General features: G+C 30.3%; 1 protein-coding gene across 2 annotated transcripts in view; it reads left to right on the top strand.

Moving 5' to 3' along the window:
- The first annotated feature begins 599 nt into the window (after nt 1-599).
- Nucleotides 600-27,747, top strand: part of lgs (legless) — a 96,300-nt gene continuing 69,152 nt past the window's right edge. Inside the window, exons 1-3 of one of the 2 annotated variants that reach the window (XM_065514723.1) lie at nt 600-1,086; nt 25,431-25,772; nt 26,173-26,427. In XM_065514723.1, the coding sequence (XP_065370795.1) occupies nt 756-1,086; nt 25,431-25,772; nt 26,173-26,427 (928 nt within the window). In that variant the 5' untranslated portion in view covers nt 600-755. The remainder of the gene's footprint in view (nt 1,087-25,430; nt 25,773-26,172; nt 26,428-27,747) is intronic. The other variant, XM_065514722.1, reaches the window with a different exon arrangement.

Here is a 27,747-nt window from a genome sequence, read left to right as displayed (position 1 = left end):
ATTCTGTTGAGACCGCTTCACAATGATGCAGGTTTATCTGCACCACTAGCAGCCTCTTTGGTAGTGTCATGTTTCGAGTACCGAAACCTGACAGTGCCAAAACCAAAATTGACAACCCCTTTCACCTTGTCCTTGTAAATAATAACTTTATTTAAATGTAAATAAAATAAAAATATTTAAAAAGTTAATAAAAAAATGTTTTTGGTATTTTTAACGTATTTTTGTCTTAACGATTTCTTGACGATTTTTTCTTTTTAACTTGACGATTTTGACGATTTTTTTTGTAAATTGACGATTTCTCCAAAAAAAAGTTGGCAGCACTGTATATAATATTATATTGTATAAATGGCGTTTTTTAGTATAAATGTAGGTTTGTCAAGAAGTGGAGTTGTGTTAGGTGGAGACGGGATTTGACACTAAATTAAATAATATGGCATGTTTGTTTAAATTATGCAGTATGGTACCCTCTCAAATATATAAATGGCGTTTTTATTTAGTATACACAGAATACATAAATGGTTCTGTGTAAATGTTGTTTTTATTTATAACATAAAACATTTTTTTGTGAGCCTTTAATTAGTGAGAATTGTTAAATTTTTTTCTTTGTTTTGAAATATAAGTGAAATAGAACAAGTGAATAAGTAATTTTAAGGGTTAAAATATGATCTATGTGAATAATTTGTGCTATCCCAAAAAGATAATTATTTGAAGATAGAAAATATAAACAAAAGCACCAAATTGTGTTTAAAGTTAACATGTTACTGGCCACAAATACAACTGGTCAGCAACAACTAGGAAAATCGCCAACATTATCGTTAAATACTACACCTTGTCTGCCTTCTGGTAGTGCATGTGCTAAAACCAATACCACATCATCAAACAATAAAGCCAGTGCATCTCCAAACAATTTGGCCATTATGTCATCTTCCCTTGACGTGTCTGCTCCATCAGCTACAACAACCATTTCGCCTACCAATAACAACCTCAATGCTAATGGGAATAATCTCAAATGTAGCAACAATAACAACACCAGCCAAAAGTATGAGGCACAATATGGAGCAAATGTATCTTCGCCCTGTAACAGTGGTATGGATTTATATGTTTTTTATTTTTAAATATAAAGAAACCATGTTTGTAATTATACTACTAATTTATATATGTTTGGTATATACTTTTATTGTTATTATATGTATATACATATATTAGGGAGTCAAACGGGACTAAATTTTGCAATTCCGTGATTCGGGATTTTAAATATTTTAATCACATTAAAAAACAGGCTTAAACATTTGACTCTGAATGACTCTGAATATTTTAATAATTTCTTTACCATAGATTAACCATATAGTTTATTTTATTTTAAAATTGTTGGTGTAGAAATATGGTTCTGCTCTCATTTTGTTTAAAATTTAGTGATTTTTAGATTAAAAATGTAATCATAAATATCTAATCTGCCATACACCCGATTTTAACAAGTTATCAGGCCTGTCACACATTTTGTTCGGAATGGTTTCAATTCTGTAGATTTTATTCCAATCGATTTTGTTTAAGATTCATCAGATTCCGTGTAACTTATTAATTAAAAAAATCTATATATATAAAAATGAAATGCTCCATGTATGTAATGTCATCACGTGAGAACGGCTGGAACGATTTGGCTGATTTTTTTTTATTCGATTCGAAATTTCCAGGAGATGGTTTGTAAAGAAAAAAAAATTCAAAACTTCCTGGTAAAACTCGGAAATTCTTTTTTTTTGTGAACTGTAATAAAAAAGCTCCCTAAAGTATGCAGTACAAATTGAGATATATTATTTGTAAATAAATAAGAACAGGCTGGTGTGCGTGGGTTGGAGAAACTTGAAGAACTAACATTAGTTAATGCTACCGGGCGAAGCCGGGGGGGTTAACTAGTATTTAATAATTCTGTATTTCTGATTTTAATTTGACAATGTTAAAATTAAAATAAAAGTGAAGTTTTTGGTACAGAAATTGATTAACATTTTTAAAAAAACAAATTAATACAAAGAAATATCAATTCCACTCTGAAAACTGAAAGTGGTTTCATTCCGAAAGAAATTTTCGTTTTACTTTTTCTGAAAAAGCAAACTGCGGAATTGCTTCCACTTTCGATCGGAATTCAGTGACAGGACTGTATTTATATTTATCACTAGCTGAACCCGGTCCGCGTTGCTGGCCTTTAGAAAACATCTGTTTTATATTGCGTCTCGATCTCGATTTTAATATACAGTGTCGGAAAAAGTCGGTAATTAAACCTTCAATGTTAATACATGTGGTGGCATTTCTGCTGGTTCTAATGAATTAAAAAAATCAGTAGGAGAATTGACGACTTGTTCTGCGTTCATTGCTATGTCAATCGATTTGTATTTTATTGTTTCGCCAGACACTTTCAATTGCATTTGGTCATCGAGCTTGTTAACATCATAATATTTTGATTAAAAGTAGATTTCATATGGAACTTTCTTATTCATACACCTAATATGCAAGAGTAAACAAAATTGTATATCAAAGACCGAAAATCAAAAATCTGACTATACACTGTTATCCAAAAGGCTTTTCTGAAGATTCCGTGAAAATTTTATCAAAATCGGTCCAGCCATTTTTGAGTCCATACGGAACATACATACACACATCCATTTTTATGAAATATAAGGCATTAGCGGTATAATGTAAAAATTGGATTTTTACGCGTCCGTTTGAGTTCATTCGGAACATACATCCATTTTTATATACATATATAGATGAAATTCTTCTTTACGAAAGCACCGAATGGACCTAATGTAGTATCTAAAACCATATTCAGAAAATTTCCTTTCCAATGATACCAGATTGGAGCTAATCGGTTGGATGGTCTCAGAGTCTATAACGGATATAGGTAGAAACATTTGTTGTATTTTATATACACTGGTGGACAAAATTCACCGCCATTTCCCCTTTAGGACGTATAAAGGATCGCCACGTTTTAACTTGTTTTAACAGAAGTATAATTAAAATGAATTATTGTTTTTGTTGAAAAAATAAAATTTTGTGTTTCAATTATATTTATAACGTAGTAGTTCTTTAAACATTCTAAAGGGAAATGGCGGTGACTTTTGTCCATCAGTGTATATAGATAGGGCATTAGCGGTATAATGTAAAAATTGGATTTTTACACACCCCTCCGCCCACAGACCGAATATCAAAAATCTAACTTTACAGTGTTACCCGTTGGGCTAATCTGAAGATTCCCCGCAATTTTCATCAAAATCGATCCAGCGGTTTTTTATATATATAGATGGCATTAGCGGTATAATGTAAAAATTTGATTTTGCCACACCCCTCCGCCCACAGACCGAAAATCAAAAATCTGACTTTAGAGTGTTACCCGCTAGGCTATTCTGAAGATTCCCTGAAAATTTCATTAAAATCAGTCAAGCCGTTTTTGAGTTCATTCGGAACATACATCTATTTTTATATATAGATGAAAAATGTTTGTATGAGAAAATTCGAAAATCTTCTTTACGAAAGGACTTAATGTAGTATTTTAGGTGTCTAAAACCATATGCAGAAAATTTCCTTTCCAATGATACCAGTTTGGAGCTAATCTTTTGTATGGTCTCAGAGCCTATAACGGACGTAGGTAGAATCATTTTTTGTATTTTATATATATAGATTTGGAAATAAATCAAGATCGTCGAAACAGTTTGCATTTCAGAAATGTTTTGGTGTTGGTCGCTCTTATAATTATAAGCCCAAACGTTATCATTTTTGCTAGCTTTCTCTTAGTTTAGGAGTTATAGTTCATTATAGGTGTCATTGAATAGTGCTTCAAAATAGCTTTTATATGAAATATAATATGCTTATTCTTATTGTGAACCAAAAATTTCTCTTTTGACAGTACTTCAGAAAATAAATTTTTAAACTGAAACTAATATGTATTTTGGATGCAATTAAGATCAAATATTTTCATTTAAAATGAAAAGTTATTTAAAATAAAAAAAGTAACGCGGCTCTTGATACATAGAAAAAATTATAAAATTCCAAATGATAAATTATTAACGATTTTTATTTTTAAAATATAAAACCTATGTTTTCATTATTTTAAATTTAGTACACAGAAGGTTGTAGAAGCATGCATATGAACTAGTGAATGGTATGAAATGTTAATAATCGATTATTCGATCAACCATTTTTTAAAAGATCAATTACTATTTTTTTAAAACAAGTACAGTATTGGCCATAACTAAAGCACCCCCTCAATAGATTTTTTCAAAACATATTTTTTTTAATAAAAATGCTTTTTTGAATTCTGATTTGTATATATTTTATTAACTTATATTGTTAATGTTCATATAACATTCATTTTGTAAAAGATAATTTTATGAACAATTAATTTAAAATGATAAAACATATAAAAATACAAAACGCAACGGACAAAACAAAAGATGTTTAAAAATTTGACTACGTTACTGTATATTTGCATTGTGAATTGACGGGACTGACAACGAATGGATTTAAAAATTCCAGAAGATAAAAATAAAGGAAGGCGTAGTGTGTATAATTTAAGTTTTATACAGTTTATTGTAATAAAAACAATGGCATGGAAAAAGTACTCCAGTGAATTTAAAATTAAAGTTATTGAAGACTGGAAGACGGGTTTATCACGACATGAATTGAGTAAATAATTTGCAATTAACAGATCAGTTTTTTTCAGGCTCATTTCAAAGTTTTTGCAGACTGGTCGCATATCAACGGTGCATTCTGGAGGACGTCCGCGAAAAAAAACACGATATTATGATTCCTTGATCAAAAGAGCAATTCAAAAATATCCTATAGCATAATCTAGTCAATTATGAACAAGTTTAAGATTATGCGTTAGCGAAAGAACAATTCGTTGAAGAGCTGTAGAGGTCGGATTATTCAGTTGACGACCAGCTAAAAAAAACCCATTATATCCTCAATCTCCTAATATCAATCCTATTGAGAACTTGAGGGATATTGTTAATATGAAAATTTAAGAGATAATCTGTCGCCAGCATCGCTTAAGCTGCAGTATATTTGCCGAAAATTATTATTGCAAAAAAAAATACAAAAATTTAATTTGAAAAATATGGACATTCCAAAGACAAAAATACAAAAACCGGATGGATCTGTGGTTTATCTTAATATTCAACAATGTGTAGATCTTTTTGACGGTGGTATTGGCGATAAAGATGCATCTGGCGATATGAACAAATAGGTTTAATTAATTACTTGATTTTCGTAAATATTATAATTATTTTGCAAACATTACTTGGTAATTGTATGTAGTTACTTGTTTGTAGTTAAATATGGATTATTATGTTTCATTTTTTTTTTATAGTTTATATACCGAAAAGTTAAAAAAAAACAATTAACTACACCACAATACCAATATATGATACAATTATAGTTTATTTAATTTTTCAATATGATCTCGATATAGGATTAAAAAAAATAATAATTAACAAATATAAATTAGTCTACTATGAAGAAACACCTATTATTTGCACAAAACTAAAATTTATTATGAATTTGATTGATAACCTAGGTGATATAGCTCTTGATAGTGGAATTATCAATTCAACATTGGACCGGGGAAATTTTAATGTTCTGCATTTTAATGCACAGAGCTTAGTTCCTCGTGAAAATGGAACTAAATTTTATGAAATTAGGAATTTGATGGAAAATTGTTTAGTTGATGCTTTTGGTATTACAGAGACATGGTATAAAAATTATGTTACTGATAACGGTGTTCATATTTCAGGCTTTAAAGTTTATCGTAATGATCGTTTGTATTCAAGAGCGGGAGGAGTGTGTTTGTATATTCGTGAAGATCTAAGGGCTAGAGTTGTTTACAATAGTAATGCTCATATGCGTGATGGTGAGAATTCTGTGGAGGCTATATTTGTTGAGGTTTTCATGAAGAGTTATTTACCTTCCCCATGGGAATATATTGGACTGTGAGGATTTGTTAATGGATTTGACATCTAGGTATACCAATGTACTTATAATGGGAGATTTTAATACGGATATTTTTTCTAGGGGAAATTTAGTGAGAGAATTATGTGGTCGTACTTCGCTCTCGATTGTTCATAACTCCAGACCGACACACTTCTGTACACGCAATCTGACTACATCACTTATAGATTACTTTTTTGTCTCGAACATAGACTTAGTCGGAAATTCGAATCAGTTTCAAGTTCCTGCACTTAATTCTTATCATTCTTTGATACAGATTTCTTATAATATATCAAGTGTTGTAAATTCTAGTGAGTTTTTCTATAGGGATTACAATAGTCTTGATATGGAAGTATGTTTTTCGCGAATGGGATCCATTGATTTTTCACCATTTTATTGCGATGTAACCGTGAATGGAAAGGCTAATTATTTTAATACTGTTATGAAGAGTTTCTTTGAGGACAATGTTCCTTTACGCCGTTTTGTTCGACATGATGTCAATTCTTGGTTCAATGACTCTCGTATTGGGAGTGCAAAACGTGAGAGGAATGCGGCTTATCGTGCCTATATTATGAATAAAACGGTTGAAAGTTTCCAACACTTTCGTATTTGTCGCAACAGATTGAAATCGATCATAAGAAAAATTAGAAGGAGTGCATTAATTATTTTTCTAACTGTAATCAGAAGCAATTGTGGACGAAATTAAGGTCTGTTGGGGTGCTTGAGGATAATGGGATTGATTTCCCACTTAATTTCGATGATTTCAATGACTTTTCATGTATGTCTCAACCAACGTCAACTGATTCTGCATTTGATCCCATGTCCCTGCACAACGTTGAAGGCTTTTCATTCAGTAATGTAACTGAGAATGAAATATATGCAGCAATTAACCAAATAAAATTTCATGCAATTGGGGCGGATGGAATTTCTCTTAAATTTTTAAAGTTAATGTTCCCAGCAATATCAAGACAATTTACACATCTCATTAATTTTATTATTACCACCTCTGTAGTACCTGACACTTGGAAAGTTGGTAGAGTTATACCAATTCCCAAGGTTAAATATCCAAAGGATATGACAGATTATAGACCAATAAGTATTCTTTTGGAAGTTATTTTGATGCAGCAGATGTTGGATTATTTGGATACATCAAGAAGGATAAATGACTATCAATCCGGATTTAGGAAAGGGTATAATACTACAGCAGTGTTACTTGATATAACTGAGACCGTTAGAATAAATTTGGATAATGGGAATGTGAGTGCTTTAATATTTCTTGATTTTCGGAGAGCATTTGACTCTGTCAATCATAATATTTTGGTAGGAAAACTTTTTAATCAATATGGTTTTAGCTCGTGTGGTTGCAAACTTATTTATTATTTTTTATGTGGCCGTAATCAATTTGTGCAAGTAGGGACTTTAACTTCACAGTCTAAGTGCCTTAATAGAGGTATTCCACAAGGTTCTATATTGGGACCTTTGTTGTTCTTGTTGTATATTAATGACTTGTTTCAGAAATTATCTTTTCTAAATTGTTATACTTACGCTGATGATATTCAACTTTTGGCAACTTCACAAATTTCTGATTTGCAAATGTTTCAAAACCGTATTAATGAGGATCTTGGACATGTAGTGGAATGGTCTAGGGAAAATTATTTTGAATTGAACCCTGTGAAATGTAAAGTAATGATTTTTTCGAGAAATTTGGATGTGAACTTAAGAATAATGATCGATAATGTTCCTTTGGAGATTGTGTCCCAATATAAGACATTAGGTGTTATTTTGGACAACGATCTTTCATTTAATAAACATGTAAATCTTGTTATTAATAGAGTTTGTTTAACATTACGTGGCCTTTATAGTGTGGCTTGTTACTTGCCATTGGCAGTGAGACTTCGGGTTGCTGTTTCCACTTGTCTTCCACACTTTCTATATTGTTTGGAGGTTTACTCGGGCACTTCTGCGCAAATATTTTAAGACTACGGAGATGTTTCAATAGGGTAATTCGATATATTTACAGTCTAAGTATTCGGGAACATGTTTCGGAATACCAAAAACTAATTTTGGGATGTAAATTTTACCAATTTATAAATATGAGAAAAATTTTATTTTTCTATAAGACAGTTAAATATGGAAATCCTTCATACCTGTTACAAAAATTTGTTTTTGGTAGTTCTAGTAGAACGCACACGATGATTATACCTAGACACTTCTCACTCGTTATGAGTCGTTCGTATTGTGTGACTATATCTAGATTATGGAATACAATGATTTCATATGAGGATCGTAGATTTTCACATAGTTTGTCAAATTTCAAAATGATTTTTCTATCTAATTTATGAAAGAATTTTGAATCGATATTTTTGCCAGTCGAAGCTGACTATGATACACTCAAACGGGTAAAACTATTAAAAGAGTCAATATTTAACAACACATCATTTTGTATTGCTCTAAAAAATTTGTTTAAAAGTATTTAATTGAATACGCTCTTTTTATAATTTTAATTTGTTTATTTTACCATGGGCTATCAATCTTTTTTTTTAATAATATTTAAGTTTGTGCAAATAATAGGGAATTTCTTCATATTCTTTTTTTTTCTTTCTTCTATTTCACTAATTTTGTAAGTCATATAAATGTTTGTATTAATACTTTTATTAATGTAATTAAATTGATTTAGTTGTAGTCCTGCTAATTTTGGCCCTAAGGGCTTGCGGCATTTTTGAAATATAAATAAATAAATAAATAAATAAATAAATAAATAAATAAAAAAAAAAAAAATAAAACGTGAAAATTGCCGAAATAAGGATCGGAAATTTTCACGATTTATTCCAAGCCTTTAAAATAGCCTGGGAAGGAATATTGCAAGACAAGATAAAAAACTTAATATTTTCTATGCCTAAGTGATGTGCTTGTGTCATCCAATGCAAAGGATTTGCAACAAAACAGTAATTAAAAATAGTGTTATATTATATCCATCAAGGGGTGCTTTAGTTTTGTCCGTTTAATTTTCTGCCTTAAAATATTTTTTGATTTCATGTTACCATTTATGGAAAGATTAACTTTAAAAGTATTTGTTTATCAATAATAAACATATTAACAAATGAAAATAATACATAATCGAAATTTAAAACTTTGTTTTTATAAAAGAAAATATAATATGAAAAAAATTCACTGAGGGGGTGCTTTAGTTATGGCCGATACTGTATGTATTGTATATTTTGTTTTTTCCCTATCTTTAACTAAAAATCACACATTTTTCCAATTTGTTTTTGTTGAAATTATAAAACATACAGTGGTTGACAAAACAATGGAAACTTTTCCAAATATTCCATATGTAGCCCAAAATTTAAAATATTTTTTTAAAATAAATTTTTTTTTTGTATTTTACTTGTATAGTTTTATTTATATAAATTAACTAAAAAACAAACAACATAGTTAATTATGTTCTGAAAAACGGAACAAAATTAAAAATGTTCACTATTTCTCTACTGAAAAAACAATGGAAACTTTTAAACTTCAGCAAGAAAGAAGTGTAAAACGAAAATAATATTTAAAAGAACGATGTAAAAAGCATCCTGTTTACAGTTATTTTATTTTATTTTATTTTATTTTTAAATTCTGGTAATTTTTCACAATTTCTTTTTCGCATAATTGCTTTTTTTCAAAATTAACGTAAATGGCTAAAGTTAAGATTTGTGAAGACTTAAAAAATAAAATAATTAACGATTTTAAAGCTGGTTTAAAACAAAAAAGTCTCTGTGACAAATATTCAATAAATAAATAAATCAGCAGTTTCAAAAATTATAAAGAAATTTCGTGAGACCGGTTCTGTAAAAACTACTCCTAGACAAGATAATTTAATAGCGAGATAGTTCAAGAAATTCCCAAAAATAACTCCTCGAGAGGTTGTTAATAGCCTAAAATTAGAAATAAATACCCGAACAGTTAGTCGCAGGTCAAATGAGGCTGGTCTTGGTTGCTATCGTCCTGTGAAAAAAACACTCATTTCTAAAAAGAACCAGAAGCATCGTCGATGTGTAGCAGTTATAAAAAATAAGGGATACCCAACAAAATATTGAGTTATTGCAAAGTTTAGACCATATTTGTTAAAATAATACCTAAGTTTCCATTGTTTTGTCAATGCCGTAATAAAGAAATCTTTTAATTTTGTTTTCTCATTTTTAGAGTTTAATTAATTATGTCTTTTGTTTTTTGTTAAATTAAATTAATAAAAGTATACAAATAAAATACTACAAAAATGTTAAAATTTTTTAAAAAATTATATCAGATTTTTGGTCGCTAATGAAATATTTGGAAAAGTTTCCATTGTTTTGTTAACCAATCTATATACTTTATTCAATTTAATTGTTTTATTTTGAAAATATACATTTTACTTTTTACATATTTATATATAATAAATTTATTTTTGATAAACACTTTAATTTTAGCAAATTGATTTCTTTTATTAACAAAGAACTGTTTAGGTTGCATCCTTTTGGTAATAACTACATTAAACGTATTATACTATTTTTTAACAACGTTAGAATTTATTGTTGCTTCCTTTTTTATGCAACTTTGCTGGAAGTATTTCACTAGATTCTAGCGAGTAAACCGTTAACGGGTCCTTAAATATTGTTTGCCACCAAATTATGCTTGTTATTTTAGCATTAAAAAACACTTGTCAAATTGTCTTCGACATAAGCACTACGTGCATTTTACTAAGAAAACGCAATATATTCCTTCTACGAGGTAATATTTATTAACAATAAAAAGAGATCTTCGTCTCTAATTTAAACTTGAAATTTGTTTGTTTTATTTTTATAACAATTTTGGAAAACTTGGATTGATGCCAAACATTTGGTCCTTCGAACCGGATTTTAAACGAGTACTGGATCTTTAGTCATCATTGAACTCCATCATCCCTTGGCAACAATACAGTCCACCGGCAATATATATTTATTACATATTTTATTTTTCATAAAATAAGGTACGTAAATATATTTCAATTTGAGCAAAAGTGAAGTGATTAAAATTATTTTGTTTTTAAAGCGAAAAAATACATATTTCATTTGTGCTTTATTTTAAATATAAAATTCTTCGATTTTAGAAATATTGTCACTATTTCTTGTTGTGTTTGAACAAATAAATTAAATTGTTTAATGTAAACTATTTTTTTAAGTAGAAATTTATAACCGATTATGGCCAATAGGCCAGGTTGTTGAAAATAAATAATAATATATAGAAAAAAAACTAACGTGATCATTGTCGATATTATTATTATCGCATACAAATTAGTAATTCTTACATTTTCTTTTGGGCTATTATTTGTTTACAGATTTACATCTGTAAATTACAATAACAATAATATATTCCTCTTCTTACATTGTATTGGTCACCCTACGGTCGGTCAGTTTGACTACAACATAGTTTCGGGATATATTTTTCATTTTCATTTATTTATTTTTATTTAATCGAGCCCAAATGGGCCATATATGATTAATATAGTATAAATTGCAATATTCATGTAAATACAAATAAATTAAAAATATAATACTATTTTGTAACTATGTATATAATAAATCTATTGTGGAAAAAGTAGCTCATTGCTTAAAATTATCCAAAAATTTTCGTTTAATGACTGAAATAGTAAAACTGAAATTTCTCAATTCAATTGGAAGTGAGTTCCATAATCTGCACGTCCTTATTAAAAATGATCTCTCAAATGTCGAATTAGATATCCTGGGCAGCATTAAACAAGGATTCCGAGTAGAATGAGATAACCTAAATAATCTGAAAATACATGTTTGTGATTCAGTCCTCATTATAAGATACATAACAATCAAATTATGAACACTTATGAAATCCCGAAAAGAACAAGATAAAAACTGTAATGAGTATCCGGATACATGATCCCTGAAATTTACATTAAACACATATCTGATTATTCTGTTGAATACTAAACGTAACCGCCTTAGTTGATTCCCCGTTGTTCCGCAGTATATCTCTAAACAGTACCGAATATGCGGCATCAAAAGTGAATGCGCCAAGTTGATCCTTACCCTGAGCGGTAGGTAGCATCCTAAATTGTACAAAGCTCGCAGTTTATAACACACTTTAGCCGAAATCTTAGATATATGCTGACCAAAATTTAAACTCTCATCCAATGTTACTCCTAAGCAATTCAATTTGTCAACAAATTCTACGTTCACTCCATCAAAGGAAATACGTAAATTGTTTCGGTACCCATTACCCAATCCAAAAGTCAATGCCTTTGTCTTCCCCGGATTAAATTTAAGTTTCTTAATGGTGGCCCAAATAACGGTCTGGTTCAATACATAATTAATTGTAGCCTCATGTAAATCAATGAACTCCCTATCCCTACTAAACAATAAATTAATGTCGTTAGCGTACATGAATGTTCGACATTGGGATATACCTATAAATCTAGTATTATCATTAACATAAAATATAAATAACAAGGGAGACAATACAGAGCCTTGGGGTAAGCCACTAGTACATTCTAGAACTGATGATTCAGTTCCCTGTAGTCCAACGAATTGCTTCCTGTCAATGAGGTAAGAATACATGAGACGACATGCGATAGAGGAAAATCCAAATTGTGAATGTAACTTTCCTACCAGTATATTGTAATTAATAGTGTCAAATGCCTTACTCAAATCCAGAGAAACTAATGTTGATACCTTCCTACTCTCAAAATTCCTGCGAACGTTCTCCGTCAGAGACAGCAATAGAGTGGAATTACTACCACCAGCACGAAAACCAAAATGACTATCATCCAATAAATTCGTTGATTCAATATGATTCATAATTTGATTCTTGAGAATCGCCTCAAATACTTTTGATAGTGTATTTAAAAGGCTAATTGGTCTGAAGTTTTCCAATAAATTCGACCCTTTTTTTCCTAACAGGTACAATACGGGAAATCTTCCAATCTCGTGGATACGTTGAGGTTGTTAAAATAGTATTGAAGATAAAAATCAAATAACGTTCAATGAACGGATATATCTTTCTCAAAAATTTCAAAGGAATCTTATCGGGACCTACAGCGTTAGACTTTATAAGAGAAAAATTATATTGAAGTTCCTCCCTATCAATGCTTCTGAAAGTAAATCCAATATTCGAAAATGTCGAGAAATCTGGGGATGGGTCAGTGCTACTTAAATATGATGTAAAGTAATTATTGAATGTATCAGGATCATAGTGATGTAAGGGATTAAAAGATTTTCCACCAAGTTTACTATTAAGAATTCTCCACATTCCTTTATTGTCACAACGGTCAAATCTCGAAGACCAATATTCTGCCTTATGTCTCCTAATAACATTCTTCACCTTATTTCTGTACCTACAATAGGTCCTCCAAGAGTCCGAATTCAAGTTTTCCCTGTATGCTTTGTATGCCAGATCCCTCATATTCCTAGCATTCTTAACGTTCCATAAATTACAGAAATTTTTATCATCCCGGATCCTCTTCATTCTAGTAGGAGCGACATCATGAACAGTATTTAGTAGTCCGTAGAATACCTCGAGCTGATCGTTAATATTATTAGTGCTATATATATCATTCCAAATATCCGATGTTACTAATCCAATTGTCCACATCCAAGCATAAGTATATGAAGGCATGGTCCGATAGCGAGGTCATAAACTGGCCAGAGCTAATAACTGAATCCAAATTACTAATAAATGTAAAATCAATCAATGATGTCGTATTATACCGACTATTAAAATGAGTAGGTATCCGATTATGTAAATATGACATGTTGATGCCGTGACAAATGTCTCTAATCAAGTTAGCTATAGCTGTATTAAATAGATCATTATTGAAATCACCCAAAATAACGGAACTTTCATATCGACTACATAACTCACCCAAGATACCCTCCAAACCATCTAAATTTCCATGTGGCGAATAAACAACACCCACAAGAACATCCATATTCCCACACCTTACCTCTAAAAATAGACCTTCGAAACATTCAGGATCAGAAATCCGGTATACTTCCCTAACGTGCAAACCCACTTTAACATAGAAAGCTACGCCTCCACCTCTCACACTATCATCACGATCACTTCTAATTACAATATAATTTGGTATACTAATGGAGCCATCCGAAATATACGATTTCAGCCATGTTTCAGAAACAGCAATAATGTCTAACACCGCACCTTCCATTATATATTTAAATTCTTCAAACTTAGAATTACGTATAGAAGGATTCAGACTTCTTATATTTATATGCCCTATTTTCAAACAATTATCAATGTGCAAGGACATATTTTTCAGTATACTATTGTCATTTACCAGCGGACCTAGATTTTCCATCATAGAAAAAGTTATATTTACAGAGTAATGTTTATATAAAAAGAATATAAAATTACAACTAATAATTACTCCTAAAAAATAAGTATATTAATTAATTAATGCCTATATGCAGTGAGGCTAAATCATTTACAATATTAACTACTAAAATAAACTATATAAAAATAAAATTGTACAAGCTCCCAGCTTATTTTAAGCTATGTACCTGCCATAGCTTATAATGAACCACTTTCGATTTATAAAATTCAATTCGTTTTATATAAAGATAATATTTCAATCATTTAATTCAACCTTAAAAAGTAAAACGAAACAGATTTTATAAATTTTAATTCGAAAGCATGGGAGAAGTCTACTCTGTATCATACTTTGTTTTACAAAGTATGACCAGGCAAATGAAATATTTAAAAAAGTGAAAATATGTATTCTAGGATATTTACAGGTTTTATAATAATAGGTTAGGTTAGGTTTAGAAGGGTGTACACTAAGTGTACTTCCACCCAGAGACCTTGAGGTCCATTGTGATTCCCTTCAATAGAGATAGATAAAGATAAAGATGATAGCATTAGAATAAGCAAAAAAGAAGTCCAAAATTCCGTCTGATAAAAAGAAGAAGAAAGAAAGGAAAGATTAGTCTTTTTACGGATTTGGACCTGCCGTAGAACGTCCCTTAAATAGCCACCCTATTCCCTTAATATTTTTTTATAATAATACTGCGCAAGATTATATCATAAACATTTTTTTGCTCTAGCATTGCTCATCCGCAATTTGCTCGGTACTCCTTTGATGTTCAGAAATGTTGAAGAAAAGATAAAACTCACTTAGCGTGAACACTTTTACATTGTCGTCATTAAAAATTATTTTAACTTTTGGTGTATCGGCGTTTATTAAACGAATTTTTTTAATTTTATTTTGTTTACGCAGCTTACGACATTTGAAACAAAGTTTCCCTGCTCGAGGAGTCAGATGATCATTGAGAAAAACTCGTTTTTGCATGTCCGTATCAATAATTTCTGATAGTTTTAATGTTCCTTTTTTAAAATAGCTTGTCATAATAATATCTCGCTTAAGCATAGAATTAAGCTTTACCAACACAGAGTTTCCATTATTAATAAAGAAACATACATTAATATCACTTTCGTTTATATCGACGTTCATTTGTTTAAACAAGTTTTGAACTACATTTGATATATTGGGTTGATTCCTTGGCAAGCCATTTATAATAATGTCACAACGATTTAAGCGTTTCTGCAGTATCTCATTATGATTCTTCACCATTTCAATCATAGTTTGATGAATCTTACATTGGCTTTCAACAGTGGCAATTTTATTAGTGGTTGTGATATCCAGATTTGAAATCATTTCATGACATTTGTTGACTTTAGCCTTTAGTTCATTTAGCTGGCTGTTTAACTCTCGCTTAACTTCTACCAAAATTGTATCAAACTTTTCTTGTACTCCGTATAGCCCATTTTTTAGTTCTTCACGAAGTGAGTTATCCCCAGTTTCACCACTCAGTACCAAATTTTCCTTGCAAGGACAGTTTGTAAATCCAAGTGCACCTTTACTTTTTATTATTGCATCTAACTGTTCAGATGAAATACCAACACAGCACGCATACCACTTGGAGCATAGGTTGCAGCATATACTTCCTTGCGATTTGCGATCCACAAACAGTTTTATCAGTTGGCGACATAATAAGCAAGTAGGTTGTGTTGTTAATTATAGTTAAATGCCCACGCCGGCTTAACGCAAAATAATGTGCGATTAAGGTTATGTTTGATGTATTAATGAAGACGGCTAATATTGTGATAAAAAACTAAATATTTGAATTTCCACAATTTTAAATATTGTTAAATATTTGATATATCCCAATTTTAAATATAATTTGTATATTTTAATTAAAATTGTAAGTGTGATTTAGCTGACCGCGGTTTTTTTATCTCATCATTACAGAGTTGCCAGACTATTATTCTTTAATTTTTTTTATATTTTTGTAATTAATTTTTATATATTATCGAAAATTGAATATGGAAAATGCCAGTCACTCCAGTTAATAGATTCATAAGAGCATCGGATGCTCTTATTGCTTTTGAGTCAAAATTTAATGATTTTCCTGAGGACATTCATAATGTTTATACCTTGGAGGTTCAGAGCGCTGAAATAAAAGTGTTTTGGGAAAAAGTTAAAACAACATATGAGGCCTGTTTAGATTTTTTGGAAAATTCTGATACAGAGCCTAGTGATGTAGATGTAGCTGCGTCTAAATATCAGGTCACATATGTAGCCTATATGAAATGTTTAGGTTCGATTAATGAAAAGGTTAGCAAATTTAAATCGGTCCCGAACGCAAGTGATTCGCCAGTAGTGAATTCTGATACTGGGCATACTTTGACTCTACCCCCTTGCGATGTCGACGCATTTGGAGGGGATTATGATTCTTGGCCGGCCTTTAGAGATTTATTTACGGCGATTTATATAAACAGCTCGCGCCTTAGTAATGTAGAACGTCTTTGTCATTTAATACGTAAGGTGAAGCTAAGGATATTGTTTTGAAAAGTCCGTTGAGTAATGAGGGCTTTGAAGTAGCCTGGCGGGATCTTAAGATTGCATATGAGAATCCTCGTATGTTAGTAAACAACCAACTGAAATTTTTGTTTAGTCTGCCATCCATTGACAAGGAAACTAGTGTCGGACTTAAGACCTTACAACGCGGAATTAATAGTTGTCTTACATCCCTTTCTATTTATAAAGTTTCTACTGATAATTAGGACCCAATTATCATCTTTATATGCATACAAAGGCTACCTTCATTGACAGTTTCTCTTTGGGAACAGAGCGTAAAGGACAAGACGGCTCTTTCCCTTTGGAAAGATTTGAATAACTTTCTGACGGAAAGAATTCTGACATTGGACTGTCTTCACAATCTTAAGGGTAACGTTTTGGAAAAAATGTCACATCACATGAACTATTCTGTACCTTCTGACGATGTTACTTCTTCGAATATTTCTTGTATTTTATGTCCTAACCAATCCCACTTTTTACGCTCTTGTCGACGATTTAAGAGTCTTCCAATAACTGACAGGATTTTAGATGTGAACGAAAATAACTGCTGTTATAATTGTCTTTCACTGACACATCATGTCAGCAATTGTAAAAGCAATAATAATTGTTTAATTTGTGATAATCGACACCATACTATGCTTCATCAAGAGCCAATAGAAAATTCAAACTTGGAATGGCCTACGACTTCTTCCGGTTCTGCTGAGGTTCTTCGACCCACTAACTCGACAACGAGTTATCATCAACCTTCTACTTCTACTAATGTTACGCAAACTCGACAAGTATTTCATACACGTCAAAATCAATCTGTTATCTTAGGAACTGCATCAGTAAATATCATACATAATGACAATAGGTATCAGGAGCGAGCTCTTCAGCTTCGGAATGTTCATTCGTTAGTAATCGATTACGAAAAAGGTTTAAACTTCCCACGCATTCTGCAAATGCTAAAGTTTCTGGCGTAAATAATACGGTTTCTGTAGTTTCGAGAAAGGCTTGTTCCCTGAAGATCGGCTCTGAATTGGATTCTTCTGTAGTACTGAATATCAAGGCCTTTGTTTTGCCAGATATATCGGGGAATTTGCCTTCAATTTCTGTAAACGCCGACATTAAAGGATTATTGGCAAATCTTCATTTGGCAGATTCCAATCCTTTCCATAGCCGGCCTGTTGATATTCTTATTGGGGCTGATTTATATCCGCAAATTATGTTACCGGAAATTCGACGATACGTATTAGGGTCATTATTGGCACAGAGAACAATTTTTGGCTGGATACTGACAGGTCCAGTTAATTCTATATAATTATCAGTTAATGGTATTTCACAAACTCGGGATTTCCTAAAAGACCTAATGCTGTCATTTGATTATTCCTCTTTTTATTACTATGGATCTACATCTATGAATTAAACACAAATGAATTCAACATTTTAACTAACATTCGAATTGTATATTTACATTATCATTAAAAAAGCTCATTGAAATATATTTACGATTTACCCTAGTATGTATTATTTTACTATATTCTTTATAAAAACAATGCCTTTAATGGTCAGTTGATGGATCTGTCTAAAAACCATTCAGTTGATGGATCTGTCTAAAAACCATTCAGTTTATGGATCTGTCTAAAAAACATACCTATGCTATTAACATTACAACAAAAAGTATACAAATAAAATACTACAAAAATGTTAAAATTTTTTAAAAAATTATATCAGATTTTTGGTCGCTAATGAAATATTTGGAAAAGTTTCCATTGTTTTGTTAACCAATCTATATACTTTATTCAATTTAATTGTTTTATTTTGAAAATATACATTTTACTTTTTACATATTTATATTTAATAAATTTATTTTTGATAAACACTTTAATTTTAGCAAATTGATTTCTTTTATTAACAAAGAACTATATTTTTTAGTAGATTTAAGTATTAATAAATTAAATAATTATTATTGAGATTTGGTAAAAATGTTCATTAATTAATTTAAAAAGTTTTTAATGCAAAATATAAGAGATAAATAAAAAGAAATTATTCGAACTTCAATGATTTTACCATTAACATAGTGCGCAGTTACTCCTAAAACACTTTTGATGTGCATTATTTCTATCCTAAAATCGGTTGTTAGTACAACGTTTGTTTTGCATCATATTTTCCCTGTTTTTCAAACATATATGGTCAATTCACAACGTGTCTTATCATGTCATATTGTCATAATATTTCACAATGGTTTTTATTGCTTTTCAAGCAAAAAATTTCCTAAAATAATACTACTAAAGAGTCGGTTAAGCCGAGTCGCCGAGTCGTTATATATTAGGACATTATGACAATATGACTGATAAGGGACCTTGTGAATTGACCAATAATATTGATAATTTTACAACATTTTTTGAACCATCCTTTTTTGGCCACTTTGATGGCATATTGTCAACCGCAAAATCGCAGGGTAGGGCACCAACTTTCAATTTTCTCTCTCCATCTTCTAAAGAATGTTATAAGTATTAATAAAATTGTTAACAGTTATTTAATTTCGTATCATACGCAGTTTGAATCATTTTAACAATACGCCCACTACTTGGAGAATTTTTACTTGACGATAGCCCCTCATCCAAATATGATTTGATGTTTCTTGTACAATTTACGGCTTTAGAAATTAGATTTTTAATTTGTGACTAAAAAATTTTAAAATTACATAAATTAAATTTTAAATTTATTACAGCTTTACAAACTGGGGCCTATTTCACTAAACTACAATTCTACAAGTTTACAAGTTACAATTACAATTCTAATTCTTACAAGTGCTGTTGAATTGTGTTTCATTAAAATTTTCACAACACTTGTAGCTTTTTGCACTTGTAAACTACAATTTCTACAATTACAAGTTCTTGTGATATTAATTTTACAATTCTTATTTATTATTACTTAAAATGCTAAAATATCCTATAAAAACGCAATATAACATATTTCAATAATATTTCTTATATAAAAAATATTTTTTAACCGGAATTTTTTTTTCACCAAAAAAAAATTTTAAAATCTAAAAAATTAAAAAAATTAAAAAAAAAACGAAAAATATTTTTTTCCAAAAAATTTAAAAAAAAACAAATTTTGTTTACTTAAATATATTTCAAATTTGTATTTTGATGTATAATATGGTCAAGGGTATATAAGATTCGGCACAGCCGAATATAGCTCACTTACTTGTTTATACCCCATCTATAGGAAAATGTGCGGGGACTGATAAAAATAAATACTTTTGCAATTTTGGGTATTAATTTAGAATTGTCTATATATGTTTAGATTTCCAAAGTGGCTATTCCCAAAACCAAAAAAAAACAAGTAAGAAAGTATAGTCGTTGAAGCCCGACCATATGATACCCTACATCAATCGCCTTAAAATTAGGTGGCATAACTTCTGCATATATGAAACCTATTTAAAAATAAACAAAATAAATAAATCGTTACTTTAATATAGAAAGGCCCTAACTCGTGTTTTTTATAAGCCCAGATTTTCGATTATTTCGATAAATAGTCCACTCATATATCATATTTAGCAAAAAAATGTCGACTTAAAAAAAACGAGCAAGGTAACCAAATGCTAATTAATATTAAAATTTTTGGATTTTGTGTTTATTTTAACTAATTTTTATTAAAAAATAGTTAAAAATCAAATTTTATTTCAATTTATAATTCACTTGTAACTTGTAAAATTTTTTCAGAGGGTCTCCGTCGACCCTAAGCTTTTTTTCTACAATTCTACAAGTTTACAAGTGCAAATTTAGTTTAGTGAAACAAAACCACTTGTAGAAGTATGACTTGTAGACTTGTGACTTGTAAAATTCACTTGTAGCTACAAACTTGTAATTGTATTTTGATGAAACACAATTATTCACAAGTTCACAATTTTACAGGCTAAAACACTTGTAATTGTGAACTTGTAGCTTAGTGAAATAGGCCCCTGTTCTTACACAATAAACATATATTACTTTTTAAGTACTCACCTCAATTTGGCTCACCTCCTCATCTGATATCTCTATCAGATATTATAAAAACTTTTTAAAATAAGTAGTAAAACCCCTTTCACACTAGACAAATTAGTTGAGCAAGTCTCTTGTGTTTGTAGATGCCAGAGGTAATGTCGGTTAAGGAGAAGATAACTTTGCATGCTAACTTGTTGTTGGGCAAGAGACTTGCCTAATTTGCCTAGTGTGAAAGGGGTATAAGCTAGTTATTGTGCCACAAAAAGCTAATTCCTTTTTACAAATGAAGCACTTTGCCTTTTTGCCATTACAGTTTTTTTTAAATTAAGCGAAATGTCCCATTTTTGGTCTCTATTTTTTATTTATTTCAAAACATTTAATATAAAGCCATACAGGCCAAAATAACAATATTACATAGCAGTAACAGTAATACCTGAAATATACACTATTAATACATTTCACTTTTTTATTTATATTTGACGGATTGCTCTAAAATTTTCTTTAAACTTTCTTTTTGCACATCGACTGCCAAAAAAAAGCCGCGTTTTTAGTTTTAGTCAAAAGTCGATTTCAGTATTAAGTTAGCAATGTAAAATCTACCACAAAATAATCGTTTTTTCACAGCAATAACACAGGGCAACAAAATCGAAAAAAATTTGGAGGTTTTTAAACCACTACACAATTTTCATGTATTGTGGTTCTAGTGGTACAAATATGGTCTAAATTTTAAATTCTATGGAGAAGTTTTTTTTTGTAACATTTTTTGTATAGGTTTCTCCACATAATTTATGATAACTCAAAAAGTGTGAATAATATTGAACACACTATATAGGTAGGGTAGTCCAAAGGGTCCTAAATACGACTTTCTGTTTAATGGCAAAATTTTAATGCACCTCAAAATTTCAGCCGACATGCAAGTCTTAACCCCAACCGAATCACCTAAACTTTTTTTAGGATGAGTTTTTTTTTATTAAAATTCACAAAACTGGTGGTGAAACTGGGAAAAATCAAATGTTAAAGCTTCATATGGGCAATTCCATATCATCGTACGTGACATTTGGACGCCTATAGAGTGAAATAGATTTTGCAAAAATAAGAGTATCTGAAAAATAATTTGGCCTTTATGTTTCATTCAGAGGGTACTATATTTTAAAATAATAAAAAGTTCTTTCGAAACATTGTTTTCCTAAATATCGAGCGAAATAAGGGTATATCGTACGTGACATAAAACGGAATTCATTTTGAGGTACATGTATTAGGCCACATTTTTAAGATTTTGTAATTTTTTGTGATTTTTTCGCGTTTTTACCTTAAAAGAAACCTATTTCCGTTAAAAATAAATAGCTGACAACTTGCCGAGAGATGTGCTAGGCAACATTGAGGTGTTTAGACTCGACTTAAAAAATGTTTGGGTGTACAGTAGAGTTTTAATTAAATTGCGAATTTTGACCGACCCCCCTTCTAGAATTGTTCTATGTATGTATTGTAGAAACACGTTGTGTAAAATATTAGGATGATAGGATAACGTTAACTGGTGGCGCAACGACGCTGAAGTTTTGAGGTGCATTTACAAGGGAAAAAAAATCCAATTTTTCAGTTTTTGTAAAAATTTTCCCATTAATTAATTACTTTTGCCAATTAATTTAAAAGAATCGAAATGTGTACTTAAATGTAGTTCTAATAAGATATTGTTACGAAATTGTACTTGAATTCAAATATAACGATTTTAAGGGCTGATTTAAAAGTAGCATAATGCTTTTAAATAACAGTGCTGTAATAGCAAACTGTAACATATCTGTGGGCATTATTAAATAAAAGCTTTCAGTTGACCATTGATCGTAAGTTGGCAACGCTGTTTGAATTCGTCTATCCAGTTAAAGAACATTGTAGAAAGTACACCACAGATGGCGTATGTATTAGTAAGATCTAGAATATTCGAACTTTGACAGTTAAAGAGCAATATAGAGTGCTGATGGCAGTGTTATAAATAGTGGCAGAGGTTGCAGTCGTGTGTGAGTTTAGCAGAGACGCTTTTCGAATAAACATCAACTGAGTGCCTTAAAGCGTGTTGTGTTTTTCAAGTAAATTCGTGTACATTATAAATTGTGTCTGTATTTCTGAGAATTTATAAACGTATATAAAAACAAGTAAGAGTGCTATATTCGGCTATGCCGAATCTTATATACCCTTCACCTTTGTTGTGGATGCATTATTATTTTTTATAATTAGTATATATGTATGTACATTGCGCACTTTCAGCGTACAGCATCCTAAATTTATCAAGAACACAAAAAACAACAACAACGCCAAACGAAACAAAACACCAAAAGAAAAAACAAAAACAAAATACGCAAGGCAATGAAACCAACACACATCCAAACATACGTTTAATTGTATAAAAACAACAACAACGCCAAAAGAAACAAAACACAAAAGAAAAACAAAATACGCAAAGCATGCACATCCAAACATACGATTTGTTGCTTTTTTGTCAAAAAAACCAACACACAACCAAACAAACGTTTAGTTGTATAAAAAACAACAACAATGTCAAAAGAAACAAAACACAAAAAAAAAACAAAATACGCAAAGCTTGCACATCCAAACATACGTTTTGTTGCTTTTTTGTCAAAGCATGCAATACATTGTGTTTTTTGATGAAATTTTCAGAGGTTGTCTCGGATTTTTGCTCATATCTCCGTTATTTATGGACGGATTTTGCTGATTTTAAATAGCAAAATTCTCGAAAGTATGTCTGACAGAATTGTTGAAGATTTGGATCCCGGAGATATCTGGGGCCTTCAGAAAATTGATTTCAACAGACAGACAGACAGACGGACATGGCTTAATCGACTCCGCTATCTATAAGGATCCAGAATATATATATACTTTATAGGGTCGGAAATGAAAAATGTAGAAATTACAAACGGAATGACAAACTTATATATACCCTTCTCACGAAGCTGAAGGGTATAAAAACATTGAGTGGCTATTTAATTCTGTGGTTGTTGTACATTTTAAATAAATAAAGAGTTGTTACAATTTTTAAACTACTAAACGGCTTTTATTTGCAATCAAAAGTATCCGGTTTATTTAAAGGAAATAAACCAAACGTTTTGAAAAGGTTAAAACGTAACAATATAAAACGCAAAAATTGGTTAAAAAATTTTAAAGTTATTAAAAAATCGCCAGGCCATTAACTTGTCTAAGGCCACTAGAACAAGAAATGTAGGAACAAAATTTACATATTTTGAGAAATATTAAAATAAAAGCTTATTAATATTTTAAATATGAGTTTTTGTCTTCGTAGGATACCGTTAACCTATTCGCAGGTATAACCAAAAAAAATAATTTTTTTAACGGCAATTTAAAAAACTCCAATTTCAAATTTTTAAAAATTTTGTTAAACAAATTTTGCGATTTTCGAGAAAAACTAATTTTTTGCCCATATTTTGGCGAATGAGCCGAATTTCCTTAATGTTTTGAGTTTTAAGTAAAAGCTATTCAGAATATTATAGACCATGTAATTTTAAATATAGTCTGAGAGTTTTATTAAAATCGAAAAACGTTAACCCTCAAATCTTGAAGGTCAAAGGTCCATTTTTTCAATATTTGGAATTTGTCATGGAAATGTAGCGAAATGTTATATATTTTTGGTCCGATTTTGATGAAACTTAATGGACTCAACAATATTTTGTATTTTTTAACTCAAAAACAAAAGGGCTACTATTTGTATAAGAAAAAAGTTATGTTATATACAAAATTAATTTATAAAACAGTATTTCTATATAAGAAAATGTTGTTTAATTTAAAAATTATTTAATTATTTAATATATTTAATTTCTTCAATGGGGTCAATTTGGACCCACGATGCCAATTACGTAACTGGAAATATGGCATAGATCTGTCAGAATTACTTTGTCAAAAACAGCGATATTGGTCCAAATTAACGAGATGAAAGCGAACAACGGTACAAAAATTAATTTATTTAATAGTAATTAGCTAGATAATTGAAATATCCGATAAATTAGCACTCTGTGGATAACTATGTATTTTACGGCCTACTTAAGTGTTAATTTATTGGTATAAAAAATAATTATAAATTATAAAATGAAACAATCATAATCACATGAAGTTAAAAGTATCTTTAATAAAGAAATCGTGAATATAAACTTAATAATACTTCTTGAGAAAACCATTCCTATTACAACCAATTATACACAAAATGGACGCCAGTTTATGGCTGTCAATTGTAATTAGAAAGATGAGTGAAATCTCGAATAAATTAGCATTCTGTGGATAACTATGTATTTTATGGGCTACTTAAGTGTTAATTTATTGGCATAAAAAAATAATTATAAAATGAAACATTCATATTCACATAAAGTTAAGAGATGTATCTTTAATAAACAATTCGTGAATATAAACCTAATAAGAATTCTTTAGCAAACCATTCCTATTACAACAAATTCCATGGATGAAAATAATATTAATTTGTTCCATCATAGGAAGTAGAAGCACAGTTATTAATTGCAATTAAATTATTATTGTTATTTGTAAATTTGTATACTCCACAGATGGCAATAACAGTCAAAACATAGATGAATCAAAGGGTAATAATAAAAATAAAGCCAAACACAGTAATGGAGTAAATTTAGCTGCTATGGATTCAACGAGTCGTGGTGAACGAGATTCACTATCAAATATTTCATCCAATTCTTTAATTAGACAAAGTTCGGCAAGCACCAACAGTTGTTCCGTACAATTCAACGAATCATCACCAAATAATGGTGATTCTTCCAGCAGCAGTAGTAATGCCTCACATATGAACAACGACAACAATAAATCAAATGATGAAGAGAAATTAAATAACAACCAGACGATAAAAAATAACACTGTAATTAAAGAAGACGAAAGAGGTAAGTACTGTGAAATATCTTAACAAAATAAAATATCTAAAACAGTTTTTAAAATGCGGTTATGAAAAAGAAGCTAAACAATTTTAAAATATTCATGAACTTTAACAAAATTGCAGTTTTGTTAAAAATAATTAATTACATAAATGAATAAACTTTTAGCAATGATTTCTGGAAGTTAAAGGAAACTAAAATGTTTCTGGTATTTGTAGATCTGAAATTCGTCTCAGAATTTTCAACATAATTTATACATACATATTTGTTTCCAAAGGACGTAGTTATTGAAATTACTCAGAATTTCAAATGTATTTCATATGCTCATACAAATCTTGAATATCTGGTTATCGACGACTCAAAATTTAGAACAATAAAATTTTAAAAAAATGTTTACTTCCATTTCTAGATAAATCAAATAGTTCATCATCTACCACAAGTTCATCTTCAGGAAATGTCCCGACAAATACGTCTTTATCAAATCAGACATCTCTTAGTAACATTAAAGTGGGATTACCAGCAACAGATATTGTAAAAGATGAAAAGGATATGGTGAAAAAAGAAGAATCTTCATTATCACCTCCCAATATGTCTCCAGTAGGGTTTGGTTCAATTGTCGGAACGCAAATTAATGAATGTAGTGACAACCCAAGCTCCTCCACCAGTAAGTATATTAAAACAAATCTAATTATCACAGGTCCGCCAAACTAATATTGATTTTAAGTGTATTCAATAGTTTTTTTTTAGAAATTACACGGGTACAACATTTTATTAAATTATTTTACAGATTAGAAGCTTTTTTATATTTTCTACGATGTAGCTCCTTAGGATACACCAACGGTAATCTGTTCCCCAACATCTTCAGGAAACTTGTCTAAATGAAGGCAGATAGTGTACTTTAATTTTCAGGTTTCCTAAGAAATATTTCCCACCGGCAACAAAATCACCCTTATTCTATTTGGCGTTGTCGACATCGTCGTCAATATTGAGTCAAAAAATGATACATGTTTCGTCGATCAGTCTTGATTTGACCGCGATCGCAAACAGACGTATAGTGTGACAATTTTTCTTTAAACAACAAACCCTCCAAAAAAAATTAAAAACAACAAACATAAAGACATTTGATTAACAATAACAAATAGTTTATTTAAAAACAAAATTGTATATTTAAAAAAAAACAATTGCAGTGCAAGAATGCACATAAAAAAATTCTACATTCTTTCACATAAAAACAACATTGCTAAGCGATGGTAAACTTAAGTGAAGACAGCAGTGACGATGCTGTAGACATGATAGAACCAAATCAAAAAAACAATAATAACGTTGAGCCAGTCTGGCAAAGTGTAACAACAAAACGAAAACGAGTTGAATCACCGCAGCTTAAAATGCCAAAAAGACAAAATTTGTATGATGTACCATCTACATCATCCAACAACAACAGATACTCAGCCCTTGATACTGAAGACGATACAGTAGATGGTAATCAGCAAGCAACACCAAAACCTCCAGCAATTTACATACCAAATGTAGAAAACATAAACCTTATGATAAAAAAATTAAGTGATGTTATTTCTGTTACTGATTTTAGTTATAAGTCTTTAAGGGAAGGTCAGGTTAGATTAATGATTAAGTCTGTTGATTCTTATAGGAAGGTCATTAAATATTTAGATAACTCTAATATAAATTTTCATACTTATCAAATTAAGCAAGAAAGATCTTACAGAGTAATTATAAAAGGTCTGCATCCAACTACGCCTACGGAAGACATCAAAGCTGAACTTTTAAGCCTAGGTCATTCAGTAAGATGTGTAGCAAATGTCAGAAGCCGTGTTACAAAAGAGCCCCTTTCAATGTTTTTTGTGGACTTAGATCCAAATCCCAACAACAAAACTATATATGAAATAAATTACATAAATCATGCAGTCGTTAAAATTGAACCACCTATGAGAAATAATGATTTAGTACAGTGTCATCGATGTCAACA

Source organism: Calliphora vicina, chromosome X, assembly GCF_958450345.1.
Source record: "Calliphora vicina chromosome X, idCalVici1.1, whole genome shotgun sequence".
NCBI classification, from domain to species: domain Eukaryota; kingdom Metazoa; phylum Arthropoda; class Insecta; order Diptera; family Calliphoridae; genus Calliphora; species Calliphora vicina.
Note: the sequence above shows the minus strand (reverse complement) of the source record. Positions and strands in the feature narration are given on the sequence as shown.